The sequence below is a fragment of the Glycine soja genome, chromosome 2, assembly GCF_004193775.1.
Source record: "Glycine soja cultivar W05 chromosome 2, ASM419377v2, whole genome shotgun sequence".
Classification (NCBI taxonomy): Eukaryota; Viridiplantae; Streptophyta; class Magnoliopsida; order Fabales; family Fabaceae; genus Glycine; species Glycine soja.
Window position 1 is genome coordinate 46941296 of NC_041003.1, and position 20578 is coordinate 46961873.

Sequence of the window (20578 nt, forward strand, 5' to 3'; positions counted from 1 at the left end):
TAATAAAAGATTGATATTTTTTTACGAGGAAAAGTGTGTTAGGAAAGTCATTCTAGAAGTAATAGATCATGGATTGACTCATCAAAATCTGAAAAAAAAAATTGAAATGATATTTTGTTTTTTTATAAAAAAAACACTCAATTCATCAAACCAATTTAACATACACAAAAATATTAAAAAGTAGTAAGATGAAATTAATAATTATTATTCTGATAAACACTTTTATAACATGATATATTTATCACAATAATCATTAACTTGTGATAAGATATTAAATTAAATTAGAATAACACAAAACATGACCTGAACTCACTTTGAAAATATATCAAATTTAACTTCGAGAATCCAAATCCTTTCAGTTAACTTGAGGTTATTACCTCGAACACTTTTACAGTAGTAGTAATTAAGATTTGATTTTAGTGTTTAAGAAAATTGATTTTAGTAAAAGGAGTTAATTCCTTTCAAAATAATGAAATCTCAGTTTAAACCTTTTTAGTGTACGGTACGGATATATTTCAAATAAAATTGTCTCTTTTAAAGGATAATTATGAAAAATATATAAACACTTTTACAACATGATATATTTTATGTGTATTTCCCGATCACGCCAACTAGCTTCTTTACGTCAAAACTAAATATATATATATATATATATATATATACCACTTGAACAATATCACTATCAACTTGTTGATATGCCGGAGTTTCTAGACTGTTCTTTCAAACATGATCTATTTCCAAAGATACCATACGAATTCATGCACGGCTTTTGATTTATAAACAAACAGAAAATTAACCAAAAGAATCAAAGGCAAAAATACGAAAGAAACAAGAAAAGGACACACAGCAACGTCTAGAGTCAATCAAATTGAACAAGGAAAAGCAAAATGTGGCGATAAAAAATGAAAAGTACAAACACTATTTATTATTAAAATAACAACAGTTTTAACTTTTAATAAGACGGCGAGGCCAAAGCCAAGTTTGGTGGATTAAGTAACAATATATTTTAGCAACTTAACAAAAAATATTAATATATGGAGTGGCAAAGTTGCAGTTTGGGATTAAAAACGGGATAATTGGCAAAACCTAGTCTAAAGGACAGTTGCAAGTTGAGGATCCACTTGCACCCCCCACGTAAGGTCCCTGTCCGCTACAATTCAATACTACCAATTATCCCTTCTCTTTCTTTCTCCTAAACCAACAACAAAAGAAAGACAAAGCTAACCCCTCTTTCTCTTTATCAAACCACTCCAACTTTATTAATATGCTCTGCTATTCTTAATTGGATTTATTTTTCTCAACACATTTTCTATTAATATTAGTTGAAATTTTTTAAAATCACAAAACTATATAGGCCTCGTTCTCTAACTAAACTAATACACCTTACTCCTTATTTTATAGTTTATTGAAAATAGTGTCTTAAAGAATATTTTACTATCGTTTCTCCTCTTTTTAAATATTTGATTTTTACATTCATGTGTACCAATAAACATATTTAATTATGTCATGATAAAAATATTAACTATATATTCTCTAACACTCTATTATTAGTTAAATTTATTAAAATTGTAAAATCAGAAAAAAAAATTATTAAACAAAAAACAAGACACACTAATTTGTAATTTTCAATAAATATTATTCAAAATAAAAAAAATGTGTTTATAAAAATTTATTAAAGCATATATTATTAGCACTTTTCTATGCGTGATTATTAGAAGTTTGGTTGTCTACATGTACAAAAGTATTAAGAGATGTTAATTTTTAAATAGATTTTAACTACTTAAAAGATTAATCACTGAATAATAATAATAAATAAAAAAAGAACCCAACTTGAATTACAAAAATATTAACCCAAAACCTCACAAAGCAAGACTAGCCTCTCATCTTCCCACACCCTCCAAATATATATGATTGCTCATTCAACAACAACATCTATGCCCAAACCACTTTAACATAAAATCACAAAACCTATATCTTTATTATTATTATTATTATTATTATTATTATTATTGCTATTATTATCACATGAACTAGAAATGACTTCTCTTCAATTCCACCGATTCAACCCAGCAACCGATACATCCACCGCCATCGCAAACGGCGTCAACTGTCCGAAGCCACCGTCAACGCTCCGTTTATTGGCGAAAGTAGGCCTTAGCGTGCCGGAGACGGTTGCTCGGCACCACGCGCACCCGGTGGGGCCCAACCAGTGCTGCTCCGTCGTGATCCAGGCGATCGATGCACCGGTCTCCGCCGTCTGGCCGGTGGTGCGGCGCTTCGACAACCCGCAGGCCTACAAGCACTTCGTGAAGAGCTGCCACGTGGTCGCCGCAGCAGGCGGCGGCGAGGACGGCATTCGCGTCGGCGCGCTCCGGGAGGTACGCGTGGTCTCCGGGCTCCCCGCCGTGTCGAGCACCGAGCGGCTCGAGATCCTCGACGACGAGCGCCACGTCATGAGCTTCAGCGTCGTCGGCGGCGACCACCGCCTAAGGAACTACCGCTCCGTCACGACGCTCCACGGCGACGGCAACGGAGGGACAGTTGTAATCGAGTCGTACGTGGTTGACGTACCGCCCGGTAACACTAAAGAAGAGACTTGCGTTTTCGTTGACACAATCGTACGGTGCAATTTGCAGTCCCTGGCTCAGATCGCTGAAACCTGAAAATATGGCAAGCCAACAACACTCAACATTTTATTTTCTCCGTTAGTTTTTTTGGTTATTGCCTTGGGTGTTTTTTTGTTTCGAATACGGGTTCGGGTTCGAAATTGATGATTACAGACACCATTAGGATTTGTTTTTGGAGGACTTATCAAGGTCAGACGACAATGGTTGAAATGAAGAATGTGACATATAATATATGGTATATGATTCATGTATATATACATATAATATATGTAGTTCTTTCTATCTACCTCTCTTTTATTTTTTCCATTCTAATAGCTGTTGAGTCTGATCGAATCTATTGTTCTTGTATCCGTGGTCAATTTATCATTAATTCATCTTGTTTGTGACTCTGTAATGTAGTAGAGAATGTTTCTATTTGAATTAATACCATACATATGTTGTTATTAGCTATAGGACCAAATTAGTTTACAACTTGTCCTGATTTTCCTCCCTTCATTATGACTATCAATTTTGATTACCCCTTCTCATATATGTATATATGCATTAAGGATCACGATCGATCCTCTGCAATTACAATCATAAACATACCTATGTGAGCAAAATCAGAGTCTTTCTAATTTGATTTATAACTGTACAGCACACAGTTTGATTTCAAACCTTATGTTACACTGAACAAATATATTTAAATATTCAAAAATGAGTTTAAATATAATAAAAATGTCAATATATTTGGAATATTTTTTAATAGAGAATTGAGATTCGATAATTTGTATAACTTTAACAAAAAAACCATAAAGCATAAACCTAATAAGTATCAGTAAGTCCACAAATATTAGATTGCAACTTAAGTTCAAGCGAAGTTGTTTTAGTTTAACAGTTCTGTTTTACAAGAAATGTTCGCGAGCCAACTTATGTCTTCCACATTGTGGAGTTCTTTGAATATATATATGATTTTTTTTTAAAATTTAAACTAAAATTTATTTAGTAAAAAAAAATAAAAATTACTATGGAAAATTAATTTAATCAACATAAATTTATTGCAATAATAAGGAAAACGCATAAAATTATTAAAATATATACAGTTAAAAAATAATTTAAAATGTGAAAAATATTTGAATTAATAAATTAAATTTAAATATGATTTACAAACCATTTGTTATATATAATATTAATTTAAGCAATTAAGCATTAATTGTAAATGATCAAATATTTAAAAAATCTATATTATTGGTCAATAATAATTTTAGAAAATAAAATATATTCAATAATATCAAATTATATTAAAAATCATTTAATACCTCATAAAAAATATTTAATAGATGTGTCTTTGTAATTAATAATTCATGAAATTTAACCACAAATGCCAAAAACTTAATAAAAAAAAGTGTTTGACTCCTTTAGCCTCGGTACAAGTCAAAAGCTCTTTTTTTTTTTTCAAAAGCTAAAAAAACATGGGTCAAATAAACTCTTGATATACTTTATTGTTAACTAATTAAAATTATTAAAACTCGTGATATTATGTGAATCTGAGTTTTTATTTAATAAGTCTTTTATACTATTTTGTTATTTATTTTTTGCAAATAATAAAAGATGTGTTAAAAAATGGTATTGCTAATTGTAAAACAAGAAACTACAAGAATGGGATTAAATTATATTTCGAAAAGTATTTTTGCAAATTCTTTTGAAAATGGATGAATCTTTGTAAGACGAAAGATGAGCTTTAACATACGGAAGTACATGACGAAAAGCGTTTATATAACTTGAAATGTTAAAACTTTTAATTGATTATGTTTTCTTTAAAATATGCAATTAAACCCCAAGAGTATGCACATGCAATCCTTGGTACACCACAAAATAATTCACAAACAGATTAAACCGTTATAGATATTCTTTAACACAAGTCTATGCAAGCTCACTAATAAATATTCTTTTTACAGTACTTTTTTCAAGCAACTTATTCAAGTACTGTTTTCAAACAAGTTTTTCCATACTCTAAACCTAAGTATTCTTTTAAACAAAGTCTCTTTAGGATTCATGCGATTAATTCACAAAATTAAAAAAGCTTAAGAATAAATCTCATAGACTATTATTTTTTACATTTGAAAGTAGTTATTAAGAATATTTTATAGAAAAAAACTTTTTTTATATGTAGAAATTGAAGACACTGTTAACAAATTTACAATAATTCATATATCATGTTCAATTAATTGAATTAGATTCACAAAAATAAATAAATAATATTTTATACAACATAAATAATATTTGCTTCGCTAATCTAAAAAATTAAATTATTAGTTAAAATGTGTATAAATTGAATTACTTATGTATCTCTATCGATCAATTAAAAATCAAAGGAATAAAGTTTCAAATTTTAATCACATGAGACAAACTATGTCGTACATATAATGATATAGTACATATATTTGATTATTTTTTTTATAGATCATATACATATATCTTATGTGATTAGAGATTAGTTGAGTGAAATAAAATTATGTATGATAAAATTTTAAAATATTTTATGCAATTGACTTAAATTCGAAATTACTTATTAACTGAAATAATTCTAATTAAGTTCACTAATTAATCCACATTTATTTATGAAAATATTGGTTGTTAAAGTACATTACTATATTATATTAAATATTTTAAATATACTTCTATTTTTAATCACTATTTTGAAATATTAATTAACATTTGCTGGACCTTTATAGTTTCTATTTTTTAATGTTTTGGTCTCCTTCTGCATTAAGAAATTGAACAAGTACCCGTTCCAATTAAACTAATTGTTTATGATATATAATTCTATTGGCGAATCCATGCTCATTATTTTCCCTCGTCATTGATATATGCCCGCCGGATAGAGCCCTGTGAAATTTGAGCAGTTACTATAGCAAGTGAAAACTGCCACAAAAAAACAAGATTAAATAAAGAGAAAGATAATGGCGAGTTGTCTGGTTAGAGCAATGCAATTACAGTCCAAATTAATTTTTAAAGATTATTAATTTTTTCTGTAACAGAGGTTATTAGCAAGATTAAGTTTCTTATGTATAGACAAGCGCACCTGTTACATTTGTTTTAACATCATGTTCTTGTATTAGGAAGATTTTTTTGATTTTCACGATGTTCTGTTTATTATTATATATTTTGGGTTTAATATAATTTACATTTTTTTTTAAAAAAAATAATGGCGAGTGTTTTAAAGTCACCAGATTTTACGGTAAACAAAATGTTATTGTTTAATGTACCAAAAAAATATAAAGAACTTTACTTTCATTTTAGTCTTCCAAGCCTTAGTCATGATCTCAATCGTCAACAAGCATATTGTTTTCAAAAGCGGCTTGATATGACTTAATTTTGTACAACTTTTAAAATCGAGTCTCAAATTTTTACAGAGTCCATTTATGCGTTTCACGGAAATGTAAATGTTCAGTGTCCAGATTCAATTAACGTAACAAGTTAAAGACATTGTAGAGAAGAATTTAAAATTATTCTAGTTTGATTTGCTTAATTTTATTTTTATGTACATGCATATATATACTTTTTTTTTTATCTGTAAGAAATATAAAAAAGATTATATGTACGTGCACATAATTAAACACATCACAAACCACTTTTGTTTACATGTACATGCATATAGTTAAACAAAGCACAAGCCACAGTGCTTCCGGCAGTAAAGTGTACTACCACGTAGCTATTAAGTAAAAACCTAAATCTGTTAGAGACTTCTTAGTCTTCACATTTATATTCTCCACCTAAGTCTTCATAAATGTCGAATGTAACCTGGAAATTTTTTGAGCTTATCCATTCTCAGCGTGGGAGTCGGTGCGTGACGGTGAGCATGGTTGGTTATAAGTTTCGTTGAAGCTTCTCTTAATTATATTTTTCCTAGCTCTAAAGCATAGTACTTAAATACGTATCAGTTAAGAAAGAACATATCAGAATTGAAAACCCAGAAAACGGTACATTAATTATATTGAATTAAGGGAACGTGCTTTGGATTTTAGTTTTCTGTGTAATAAGGATTGTTCCGTGCTATATAAGTGTGCGTAGATTACGATGACGTCACTTTAGTATTAAATTTATATGGTGAATATGAACGAACCTCTATACAGCAACTTGGCTAGGTTGAACTCAACTTGGTGTGTAAAAAACGTCAAGTTGGGTTCTTTGCCTCCTCTCTAATTAATATTCTCTCTTTTTTTTTCTGTGTTTATATTATAGTTACTATGATTATCATTATACAATTGTGAGCTGTATGGTGGAAGAGATTGTTGGAATGGCAAGTTGTCTTGCAAGTGGGCAAGAAGGGCTTTCATAATTTGTTTATCCATAACTATAGTTTGTCTGTACTTAACAATTATAATAGAAGTGTCCCATGGGGTCATTTTATGGCACAAGACTTTCCGAATCAACCAAGATTTTTCTTCTATATAGTAAACTCGATTAACCTTCCCTAATCCCAAAGAAATATTCGTGTCTGTGTGTGTGGTTGGAGAGTCAGCCTTGCAGGTAAAGGGTGCATAAATTAACAATAGTGGCATATCTCTAGCTACCTAGAAATTGATATTTTGCTTGTCGTAGGCATGCAAGTATAAAGTCTTTACTATATATTTTGATTTGTTTTATTTTGGTGAAAAATTCCAGTAATTTTCATAATAATTTTTTTACCATCGTATTAATGTAAAATATTCTTCACGATTAATTTATATTAGAGAATTTGACCCGTCATTTTAGTAAATATTTTTTTAATTATTTATAAAACTCAAATCGAAATTTTACTTATCACCAAGCGTATGAATTAATCAATGTAGGATTAAGATTCAAGTATTATACCTGTAATTATCTTAAATAATGAAATATTTAAAGAAATAACTTTGTTAGCTATAATTGTTTTTAATTGAAAAATATTTGTGGTGTAAACTAAAAAAATGAAATCTTATTTAAAAAAATTTATGAGCGTTCCACTTGTACCAACAATAACATGATATGTTGATATTTTCATATTTTGAATTAAAATGAATGCCATAAAATCCTTATGTTTCGATATTATTTGCACTCCAACCAAGAAAAATGCATGACAAGAACCGTCTACGTGTGTGTGATGGAGTGACAACAAGAACCCGTTTGTGGTGTTCCTTAATTATATATCAGCCACGTCTTATATATCAGCACTTATCTGCTGGTAGATTTGACACTACGTCAGTTTTTATTAGCAATCACCACATGTTCGCGCAGGTGCTCTCAGCAAGCACAAATTAAGAATTAAAAATGATTAATTCATACATTATCAGGTTTATATATATATATATATATATATATATATATATATATATATATATATATATATATATATATATATATATATATATGTGTGTGTGTGTGTGTGACAGAACCATCTCTCCCACTCCCATTGAGTGGGGGGCAAAAGGAAAAGCAGAATCTCCCCAACCGAACAAAATTAAAGGAGAAAGGCAATCACCTTTTTAAGGACAAGTTCTTAATTATCCATTTATCCTAAAAAAAAAAAGGGTAGGTTCTTAGCAGTAGTGTGTAAGGATTTAGCATTAATTATCCATTTATCCGTATTCATTACTCTGTCAAATTCAGTAATTATCTTTCATAAAGCATTTAGCAGGGATTTGTGATGGAAATGTTTCCTTGCTAAATATAATTTTCCAATTTTGCAAAAAATTATGGGGTAAGACATTTCCTACTATAATCCTTCGCTGAGAAATATTTCCCTTTTTTTTCCACAAAAGCCAATGGCATTTCATTGATAATCAAAGATTCAATACAACTAGTAACATGATAGAAAATTGAAAGACTAGGATAAGATTGTGTCAGCTCAAGACAACCTATGAGCAACATCATTTACTTTGTCTCTTTACAAAAGATAAATCTAAAGATTTATTTGAAATTAATTAAGAGGTTCCTACAATGTTGAATAACAGATCCTATATCGGAATCATCTCTATTGGAACTCTTCAAGTTGTATCCTACTTCTTTACTGTCCATCTCAAAGATAACATTAACATACCCTTTTGCTTGCATATACTCCATAATGCCATATATATTTGTTGTTGTAGAGAAGTGTTTACTGACTGCATAAGTTGAAAAAATAGTTGCGCCAAATTCTCCACTTGTTGACGAATTAATGTTTAAAAGATCCTACTAGCCTGCATTAACAAATTCACTCTATGGGGCACATTAATATTCTAGAGCAATTTTCAATCTCCTTCAGCTTTCAGCTCATCATAATTTATAAATTTATATATAATCATATAATAAGCACTACGGACAGTGTACATACCATTTTGAGTAAGAGCCCAGATGCATGAATCTCCTTCTACCATAGGCAAGAGAGGTGCTCTGACAATAGCTTGGACATCTTGTGGTGATAAGATGTGGTTGATAGTGTTAATGTGTCCCAACAATGGTTGATAGGGTCAATAATACTAGAAACTTTTATGTCTTGCCCTCCATCCATCATAGGTGTTATAACACAAGCATTGTCTTCCCTACGAATCCACAATTGTCCTCATATGTGAATATCACTTTCGAAGAAACATTCCCTCTCAAATCTCATTAATTTGCGATTTTCTTATAGTAAAAGTCTTACAGATTTTCAAAATTATAGATAATATTTAAAATTAAAATAAAATTTTACAAAAGAAAATATCAATATTTTCAAATAACTAAAAAAATAATAGGAGATATGCTCATTATTAAAAATTAATATATTATTTTATTATATAATAAAAATTTATAGACAGATAAAACATTTAAAATTGACAAATAAATTACCTTTAACTTTTTTAAGAAAAAATTACCTTTAACTATTATAATGGTGATACTCACTTTTAATCTCCACGTTTTTCTTTTTTTACTATTTTACCTCTTAACTAACATCATAAACTAAACTCCTACTATTATGTTTTCGTTGCACATAAAAAACCATCCAACTAGCTAATATAAAGTCTATTTTTAATATAATTATATTCTCTCATTTTCTATTTAAACTTGATTTTCTCTTCATTTTTTTTAATTTTTTTTAAAATATAGAGAGGTAGGAGTTTTTATATTAACAACTAAATGAAAATAATAGTATTTATGAAAATAAAATAAACTTAATATAAAAGACCTAATGCGATACTTCTGAGGAGAGTAATTAAAAGGAAAAATATATATTCATCAGTTTTAAGAAAAAAAAACTTAAACATAATATAAATATTTATTTATATGATTAATTAATTAATCATAAAATTATATATTATTATATTAAAAACTAAATTAATATATTATATATAATTTTTCAAAAAAAATGAAAAAGAAAAATCTGACCCATCCTTGCCCCCTTTTGTGTTGGTATCTGTTTCTTTCCACTAAACAATAATGTACCAAGAGGAGTGATCAGGCCCATCCGTACCCCCTTTGTGTTGGAATTTGTTTCCCTCCTAAGCTTCACATCCAATTTCCACTTTCAACGAGTTTTTTTTTATCCCAAATAATATGAAAAAATTAATTATTTATTCAAATAATACATCAAAAAATTATTAACATAAATAATACAATTTATTATTTATTTAAGTTGACAAATTAGTTCCCAAACTAATTTCTTACTTTCTATTTTTTGTTTGTTTTGGTAGTTAAGAAATCCCATTTTCTAATCGATTTCTTAACTACATTTTTTTTAAAAAAAACTCGAAATCATTTTTTTCTTAACTGAGTTTTTTCCAAATTTTTTCAAAAATATTTTTTAATTATTTTTAATTTATTTTTTGTATTTATATATATATATATATATTAACTTTTTTATATAAAAATAAATTTTTTAATTTGCACATGTTGTTAATTTTATATTAAATTTATTTTGTTTAAATTTTTTATAAATCTTTCTATCATGTTATTAATTTTTTTTACCATTGTTCATGATCAACAACTAAAAAAAATTAATATAAAAAATTATAACAGTAAAAAAAAATCACATTTTAAAAAATATAGGTAAGAAATCAGTTTCGGGAGAATTGATTTCTTAACTACCAAAATGAAAAAAGAGAGAGAGAGAGAAATCGGTATGAGGAGAACCGATTTTTGACTTGAATAGTAAAATATATCATTTATATGTAAATAATTTTTTTGGATGTATTATTTGGATAAATAATTAATTATTTTGTATTATTTGAGTAAAAAACTCACTTTCAACAAGTGAATTTAGCTGAAGAATTGGAGAAATTTGTTTTCACGAGTGTGTTCGTAATTCGTTGTCATTTGGAGAAATTTATCAAAGGAATAAAATGTAAGTGTATATTTGGTAAATTTTACAAAATCGTTTTTTTTTCTCTCTACCGCTGTTAAACATGTGTATTTAAGAATAATTTTCTTTTTTCCTAAAAAAAAAGAATAGTTTTCTTTAAAAAATTCAGTCAAATCCAAATTTAAAATATTTTCAATTTAAAATGTATTAAAAGTATATAGTGTTAAATACCGACCGAAATTTCATCTATCATTCACATGATTCTCGTTTTCGTTGCAAAGCATTGTTTTTGTTCATGCATAATGCTTTTTTACTTTGGGTCTAATGACGTAATGCGTAAAACAAAGGTTCATGATATTGACACTTCGCTTTTTGATCTTCTCATCCGCCAGTTTTTTTTTTTTCACAAAAATACTTTCGATAAAAATTAATTTCTATCGTTTAAATAAAATCTTGTTTATGATACTCAACAACAATTGGTTTCTGTTGTGTATCTTTACATAATAGAAATTAGTTTCTATCGTATGGTGATACCCAAAAATAAAAAAATAACAACTGAAATGCTGTCGGAGAAGGAGTAGTGACTAATGAAAGTGAAGAGATGAGTAGAATAGAAATTTCACAAAAATGTGGGGGGTGAGAACTGAGAAGATAAAAACTAGGAGTGTAAATTTCATGGGCCTAAAACAAAATAGCAAAATCTCTCTACTACTACGTGTACATGCTACTGGGTTTTCTTTAACTCGAGAGAATTGAATAACAATGAGACTATTGCTTTCTGTATTTCCCATGTTATTTCCTGCATTTTTTTTCTGGAATATTTATTCCAAAATGTAGGAAGCAATAGCCTAACAATTCGGAAATACACACTCCTTTTTTTTACTTTTGGAATAACCATTCCATAAGGTTAAAAAAATATTCTGAAAAGATTGCAGGAAGCAATAACCTAACAATGAACAATACAGCAGGAAGAAAAGACTTAAGTTTTGGTGCTTAAATCCATCGTAATTTCTTTCTTTTACTAAATTGCACTTAGCAAAACGGCCTACTTAAAAGCGAATATTTTGAAAGCCAATATCAGGCCCAATCTTTGGCACAACAACACAATAGGAAAGGCGAAGTTCACGAAAGTTGTTGACAAAGAATAATCAGAAATTCATGAATTTTTTTTTTAACTAGTGGCCTTTTTTTTATGCTTCCATAAGCCATTTTTAGGCTTTTTAAACTAGTAGTCTACAACCATAATTTCATAAAAATATTTACAAATTCACATATTTTTCTTCTTGCACTGAATTTTTTATTTTTTATTTCAGAAGTATCGAAAGCAAAATAAAATACAAAACACTGATACTATTTATATTTTTCTCTTTTTTTTAATGAAAAATGGTGGATCTTATAAGGGAACTGGAGGAAGCCATCACCTTCTAAAGTTAAGAAGAATAAAATCTTATGTTATTTAAGAAAATTATATATATATATATATATATATATATATATATATATATATATAATTTAAAACTAAAAATAACCAAACTAATTATATTTTTCAAGAAAGTTTTAGGGATGGAAAAACTAACAATTTTTTTGAACATTTCTTCCATAATATAGAAGAAATCAATTCAATTTTTCTCATATATTTCTACTCTTTTTGATTGGCAACTATTATTGTGCACAAATCCCATTTCCATTTCTTTGATTTTTGCTTGTGATCATCTCCAAACAGAACTTCCAAACAAATAAAGAATAATCGCCACAAGGATCATTCTTTCCCATTTACAACTTGAAGTACCAAATGTAGAATGATCCACGAGAACGAAAAAAGATCTATTGTATTAATATTTGAAATAGTTTCAACTTTCAAGGATAAAATAACTTGGCATACAAAAGCTCATTCCAAGTATCTTGAAGGCCAGGTAAGCACCAATGCACACAATCAGCATAACTAACAGGGTTAGCTAATTGCTCTGGAGTCAATGGACTCCATTGCTTCTTGTAGATTGAAGTGTGTGCATCTCTACGATAATTGGATAGTTGTGTGATGTTCAAAAATGTAATGGGCACTTTAGATTTGCTAAACACTCCTCCAATTACTTCCATTATACTCTTCCTACAATCAGAGCCCCAATATGTGGGATCATCAATTAGAGTGGTCTCATTGTAACAATTCCCTCCCGGTTCACCTCCCCAGTCTATGCTCCTGTCATATATTATTTATGAAACATTAGGTTATTCACACATTGGATGCTGGTAAAGAACATTGAAATATGACAACCATAGTCAATATGACCACATTTTTAGCTTAGAAAAATATGAAGAGAGAGAGAGAGAGAGAGCTATACTCACTTTCCATGTGAAGGTGACATGCTTGTGAAAAACACTCTTGTTTTCTTTGGATCCATATTCAACCTAACCCATCTAAGCATACTTTTCATAGCCATGCCGTAAGCATCCTCTGTTGAGAGCTCAACAATCTCTTTTACTTCATCATCGAAAGATCCAAGTCTAAAGATTTGAGGAACAAATCAAGTATTATTATCAAACTTCTTAGGAAAAAAAATGAAAGATGGAAAAGCCATTTCTGTTTTGAATAGAATAGAAAAACATACAAGATTTTCATCTTCAAGCCAGTCATCCACCAAAGATAGGTGTTGAATACCAAAATGTCAACACCTTTCCAATTTCTGCCATGCTTATTGATTGAACCTTTTCTCACAATCCTATCAGATATCCTATGAATGACAGCATTGTCTGAGTTTGATTCAAGAAGAAAAGGTGCCCAGTAGAACTCAATTGTAGCATTGTATTCCTAATTGAACACAATAAAATCAATAAAAAATGCATAATTACAAAGCTAAAACTAGAAACATCACAAAGTGAATCGACCAAAAAGTTCTTTTACCTTTATAGAGAATACCGTGAGTGAATCAAAGGTTTCCATTGATTTGCCATCCTCGGGAATGAGTTTATGGAGAAGGCACACGAAAGAGACATATTGACCGCGGTTAAGAGAATCACCAACAAACATCATCCTTTTCCCACGAAGTGTTTCGAGCACCAAACTAGCATTGAATCTACAATAAAGTTTAAATTAAACCATTATATTTGTCTTGTGTGAAACAAAAATACTGTTTACCATTGAATCTACAAATCTTTCTATTACTTTATAAAGAAAATAATAAATGAAAAAGTAAATTCATTTAATACTTTAAAATTATAAAATAGTTCAAATTTACCATACAAAGAAAGTATGATGAATTGGTGTTGATGTTGTAAGAGAATTTTTGGAATTATTCTTTAAATGATTAGGTATAACTTTAATCTTTATCTTATTTAAATGAGTATTACTGAAAAATTAGCCGAAAAATGAGATAATACACATTTTTTACACTGTATTTTAATTTAAAACTTTTATCTAATTTTAACTTTTTTTTTTTTCCACTCTACTATACAGTACCTTAATTGTTGCAAACTCTCTAACATGAGCCCATCACCACTAAATTCTAAAGCCGTCTCTCTAAATATAGAGTGAACGAGTAGGAGGGTCGTCTACCCTAGAATACGTTGCCCCGGCGTAAATAAAAGATAAAGGAAAGAGAGAAACTGTCCTACAAAACTACTACATAGGTGTGGTTCCGTCACGTACCACATAATCATGACTCAGATCAAGTGAAGTAAAGTAAAGTAAAACACACACAAATTAAGGACACGCAATAATACTATACGAAACTGTTACAAGCTTTTTTTTCAAATACTATAAACTCCATCAAAATGAATTTTGCCAAAAATTTAAACCAAACATGGCTTACTTGGGAAGATCGCAACCGTGAGGTTGCCACCTCCAATGCTGGTAATCCTTGTCGGGTCGTCCATGTTCTTGACAAGTCAATTGTGGCTGAATGTACGGACATTCCGATTCCTCGTACAACGGCCGAGTCAACTCGTCCCGAACCCAGCTTCCGCTGAACACGTCACACCCTTCCTCCGCCTTCCCCACCGCAAACGGAAGCTTCTGCCTCTTCACCCTCTCTGTTGTTTCAAAATTCAGCAAGCAAGAAATCACATCGCATGATACCACAAATTAAACAAAAAAAAAAAAAGAAGCCTTATTAGAAAATGTAATTCAGCCATTTTCATTCCTCATGTTTCATCAAATTTTTAAGTCATATTTTTTGTTGTCGTTAAATAATAATTTATGCAGTGAACATGCACGATATTATTATCGTATAATTAGAAGAGTGTCAGTGAGTGTCGTTAATATTTAGATAGAATTACGACAATAAAGCCTGGCTATAAATGAGAAAAAAGCTTGACGAATTTAATTAGGATACATAATCGCATGATGATAATCCTATGAACTAAAAATGTAACTGAGTCTGAGTAATTAAAATGAAAAAAGTGAGTGAACTATGAACTCACCGGTTGTGGAGGAGAGTTTGTGAGGGTAATTAGAGTAGTTTTGGAACTGTTGACCGAAGATGCACATGAAGTCTTCGCCATAGAGGATAGCGACAAAGAGGATGAAAACTATGAGGGTGAAGAGGTAGGGAGAGAGGCGTGCTTTGCCTCTGAGAAGGGAAGAAGAAGGTGAGAATGGTGGCTTCATTTGCATGAAACCATTCACCAAACCCAACCTAGCTACTAGGATTCTAATATTTTCTCCCCTGCCACTATGTATGTTTTATTTTCGTTAATATAGCCAACAATTTTTTGCTTTGACAGAAAGAACAGCAAAACAGAAAAATTAAGATAAGAGAAAAGGAGGAAATGTGCGAGTTAAGGAAAACGGTTCCGGGGGGGGGGGGGGGGGGGTCAATTTCTGTCTTATTGATAAGCACTAATTTAATTAGTAAGGTTGGAAAATTGTGATTAATGATTAAGTATATCAGTATTCCTACAGAAAAGAAAAATAGCCGCATAACTGAACACCAAGAGCTATATTTTGTATTTATAATGAGTGTTTATACTACTAATTAAATTAATTGTTGACTGACTGTTTATTATATTATTAAAAACATGTCAACATATTTATTATATTGTTAAAAAATGTCAAAATAAAATGGAAATAAAGGGAAGTAATTAGTCAAGATATAATTAGAAACTGATTGTTTTTAATTTTTTACCAAAACAAAAGACTTATAATTAATACCATATTTATTGTTAGCAAGGTACTTTGATTATTTTGACAACTAATTGCGGTTTTTCTTTCTAAATACTTTTTTTTGGGTGAATTATTTTTTTCTTTCTAAATATTATGTCAACATAAAATGTAAATTTAATTAAAACATTCATGTCAATACTACTGAACTTTATTTTTTTATCAAATGGTAGAAAATAAAAGGAAGTTAAGGCATGCAAAATATACTTATAAAATTGATAGAGAAGAGAATCATATATTAGGATAAATAATTGAAAGAGATAAATTAAAAAAAAAACTAATATATGAGTACCACTTACTTTTTTTAAAATTTAATTAACAAAATATATTGACATTAATGTAACATTTGTTTGCGTCATCCAATTATAGATAATTATTTTTTTATCCATAGAAATTAGATACAGTACAATAAAATTTAGGTATAATACTCACATGCTTAACCAATTGAATTAGTCCATTGTATATATTATCGTATATGATTTTATAGTAGTCATTGCCTTTAATTTGTTTAATTACTTTAATAGTTTATAATTTGTAATTAGTTGACAATTTTTTAAATTAAAAATATATAAACATTACACTTTTATTTTTGTGTCGAAGTGTTCCTATTATAGTTAACAGACAAAATAAAACTGAATACAATAAAATTGTCAAAAGAAAATTACTACTAAAAGGATTTGACCTTCTTAAGTTACACATTTTTTTGACAAAAATCATAGAAAGTTATATTTCTTCTTCTTCTTTCTCCCTATAAGATATATCATATATACATGAAGGGCGTATTATTATCATTATAAGTTAATAAATTATACTTTAACACTGTCTTAGTATTAGGTAGAAAGACCGGTGAATGTTTTATATATATATATATATAAAAAAAAGAGACCAGTGAATAAGAAGCGAAAGCTATACTACACCACATGGCAATACTATAATGTGTAATTACGGCAACTTGTTCGTTTTCTTTCTAGCCATTAATAGAAAAATGTTTCGTGAATGTTAAATGGGATGGGACAATTAAAGTTACCTTTTTTAGAGTATATTTTGTGATGGATGAATATGAAATAAATAAATAAATATTAAGATAACTAGATATTACATATATATAATATGTCATTTTTTATGTCAAGTAATTAAGTAAATATCCGGAGTTGCTATTTTTTGAATATTGTCCTAATTTCACGAAACATTTCCTATAACATATTCAAAATACTTCAATAGTAATGGTATTCGCATATCCCAATTTTGACGGGTGTATGACAAAAAGAGATGATAGATGTGACAAAACAAATGAGAAATAAAGAGAGAAATATGAAAAAAAATAAAGTGAAAGTGAGTTGTATGAGAAATTGGATATATATTAAATATTCAACCAGATCATGCATGTAATATCAATTGAAAAAAGGAAAGAAAAAAAAAAAAGGTTGTAATTACAACCGTGATCTAGAAGGGGTGAAATGAAGAGATATGGTGGGTTGAGTAGGATCCATATGGTGCGATACTACGAGAGGAACACTATGTTTGGAGGTTATAAACATTGCTTGGCTTCAAAGTTAAGGACGCATGGAAGATTGCTAATCATAATCACTTGACTTCCCTTTTCTATATAAATGATTGTACCCAATAAAATAAAATAAAAAGACGTACCAATATGACCTTTTTATTCTTTAAGAATTAATTTTGTTTTGGACATTAGGTGGAGTGTGGTTAGGTATATATTCGGTCACATTTAGCTATCATTTGGAACTAACTTGCGTCGTTACTTTGATTCTCACCAAAACAAAGAAATTTCGGACGTTGCAGGTATGCATGTATTATGCAGTTGTAGCTTAATTTGTTGGACATTCATAAAAGTCTTAGAACGATGGATCACCTAAACACACAAAAAATATTTTTGTTGATCAATGCTAGTGCATTTTTGTGAAAAGATAAAATACTTTGTAAGATTACATGTTAGGACATTGGAGTCTAGCTAAAATTCTGGTTGCATCTTCTACGGCCTCGACTCTTCTACTGGTTGTTGCAATAATTGCTTTCTTAAGGAGGAATGTGGTGACAAGGAGAAGGGTTATGGATATTACTCTGTTCCAAAACTTAGGCATTAATTCCTTGTACCTGGGTTTTGTTTCTATGCATTAATAAAATTTTGGCCTTTTCAATAAAAAATATTACTTCTCTTTATTTATTCTTGTCACATCATGAAATCCTTAACTACCTATAACTTGTTTAATCCTATACAGGCATTAGAACTACTTATTCTAGTTTCAATATAAATGCCTCGACGCCTTATCATTTTGAATTTACTTTTCCCAATCCATGCTGCTAAATATAGGCAAGCTAAGTTCGGATAAGAGCCATTCAAATTTTCAGTCCAGTGTATTAACAATAAGGAAAATATGAGGAGCTGCAACATTAGAAAGCACCTCCACATAATGCATGTGAGCAATTAGTGACAGCAAGCTAATTTTTGGATAAGTCCACAAATGATCAAGCACACAACAAAGCCTACAAAGAGAAATTCTGCTTCAAGGATAGGATTTATATATATATATATATATATGGCATTGATCAAGTATATATGTTAGCTCTGTAATTATCTCCCCACTTGTAACAATATGGCATGATTGGCATCAGTTATGATTTATGAGTCTTTTCCAATTCCACCTAACCGCCTTATGAGTTATGAGTGCATCTGCATTCCACCACACGTAAAACCTATGCTTCTAATTTACTAAGGTAGATAATTTGTAACACGGCATGGATTCCAATAATTAACCCCAATATATTGAGTTGTTTTTTTAGAACAGAGATACCTTTCGTGGGAAGCAATTTTGTTTAAGTCTTGTAAGCAACAAACTCTCCAATTTGAGATATTGCATAACTAAGGTTAGCAGTAACTGTTATATAGTGCCGAAGGCCTAAAAAGCCACATAAAGGGTATTATAAGATTTACTATATCCTGCTCATTTGATGCAACAATTAGAGAATGATGATATTCCTTGAATTGATGTAACTCTCGAGGCAGCAATCCACACTTAATTTTAGCATGTGATACTCTAACATTGCCAATATCAACATCTATACTAGTATTAAGAGACAGATAATAAGCTGCTTCGCATGTGCGTGAACACAATGACTTATAATTCCCACCCTTCATATATTTAGTAAAATTAGTTTACAAAAGTTTTGCTCCTGAGTCCTGACATAAGCTTTCCTCCTTTTTTTTAATAATTTTTCATACACACCATAAAATTCAATTGAATTCTTAAATATTCTTTGTAAGTGATTTATATCATATCAAAATCAATGGCTAAAAAGGAGAAACATGAAACCTTAAAGAAAATTAATCAAATCTCCAAAGTCCTTACTAGCATGTACAGAGTAATAAGGTCGTTCAAAGATTAGAAAACCTTAAATGATATAAAATTTCTTTGGGAATTGCTTGAATCATGAATTATAATTTGAGATTCAAGTAATAAGGCTTCAAAATCAAATTTACGTGGTCATCTGACAAGAGCAGAAGTAAAAGTCATCTGAGCTGAGGTCTGCGTATGTCTATGATACAGCTTGTTATAAGTAATTTGAAAAATTTATCAGTGAGCACTGGTTGTATAACTATAAACACGTTCAAGAGATTATTAGCTATGTGGATAAGGGTTTTTCGATATGACGGAGAAGAAACTCAATAAGTTGTGTATATGTTGTAGCCTCACATGATTTACGTGGCATGGGTGACTTGGCCTTTCATCTGCACAGAACAAAAAGAGGCTAAGGTAGGGATTAAAAGATGTCATTCTAAAAATAAAGGGCACTATTTAGGGAGAAATTATTAATTGTAGTGTTGAACTATCATATATAATTCCAACCAATCTTTATATATATGTGTAATCAAGTGTTTTTTCTTAAATTAGAAAACTTTTTTTTTAAAAGGAAATTAGAAAACTTAAATAAGTATCAGTGTATCACTTAGAGATCGATTAAGATTATAGATAGAAGATGGTCCAAGACTACTTGATATCTTCTACTAAGGTAGGAAATTTTACACATTGAAAAGATTAAAAAAGAAATCTAATAAATATTTAAGACAAAAAGAGGATAAATATAAACAAGTTAGAATTAAAAAAATATTACTTCAAGTAGTGTCTAATAAAAATCAAGAATTTATTAAAAAAATTTGTTTATCAAACTGTCAAACAAACTTTTAGGTTAGTAAAAAAAGTTAAAAGCTAATTAAAATGTCTTATCAAACACAATCTAAGGAAATTACTTCCTGCACTTAACCCGGAATGTAAATTTTTATATTCCGGAAAGGCCTTTTCAGAATGCAATCATACATTCCAGATTAGGTGTTTAGAAAGCTTAAAAGGTACAGGAAACAAAAGTGAAGGTGCAGTAAGCAACTATTAAGTAACCATACTTCATTTGGGAAAACCCATCTTATTGTTTAGTGTCCGCAAATCCATATTATTGGTTGATGCCCAAGCCCATCATTTTGTTAAACTAGACTCCATCCAGCCCACACATCATTTCATGGGTGTT

At 29.5% G+C, this 20578-nt stretch overlaps 2 protein-coding genes across 2 annotated transcripts; one reads left to right on the forward strand and one right to left on the reverse strand.

Moving 5' to 3' along the window:
• The first annotated feature begins 1918 nt into the window (after positions 1–1918).
• On the forward strand, positions 1919–3122 carry LOC114399596 (abscisic acid receptor PYL4-like). The gene has a single exon (XM_028361804.1). The coding sequence runs from the start codon at positions 2037–2039 to the stop codon at positions 2661–2663; it is 627 nt and encodes a 208-aa protein (XP_028217605.1). The 5' UTR covers positions 1919–2036; the 3' UTR covers positions 2664–3122.
• Positions 3123–12684: 9562 nt separating this feature from the next.
• LOC114399606 (protein trichome birefringence-like 33) lies at positions 12685–15608 on the reverse strand. The gene is made up of 6 exons (XM_028361814.1): positions 15301–15608; positions 14691–14910; positions 13784–13955; positions 13491–13690; positions 13228–13386; positions 12685–13081 (listed from the first exon to the last, which is right to left on the reverse strand). Exons 1-6 carry the CDS (start codon positions 15491–15493, stop codon positions 12742–12744), a joined length of 1284 nt encoding a protein of 427 aa, XP_028217615.1. The 5' UTR covers positions 15494–15608; the 3' UTR covers positions 12685–12741.
• Positions 15609–20578: the final 4970 nt, after the last annotated feature.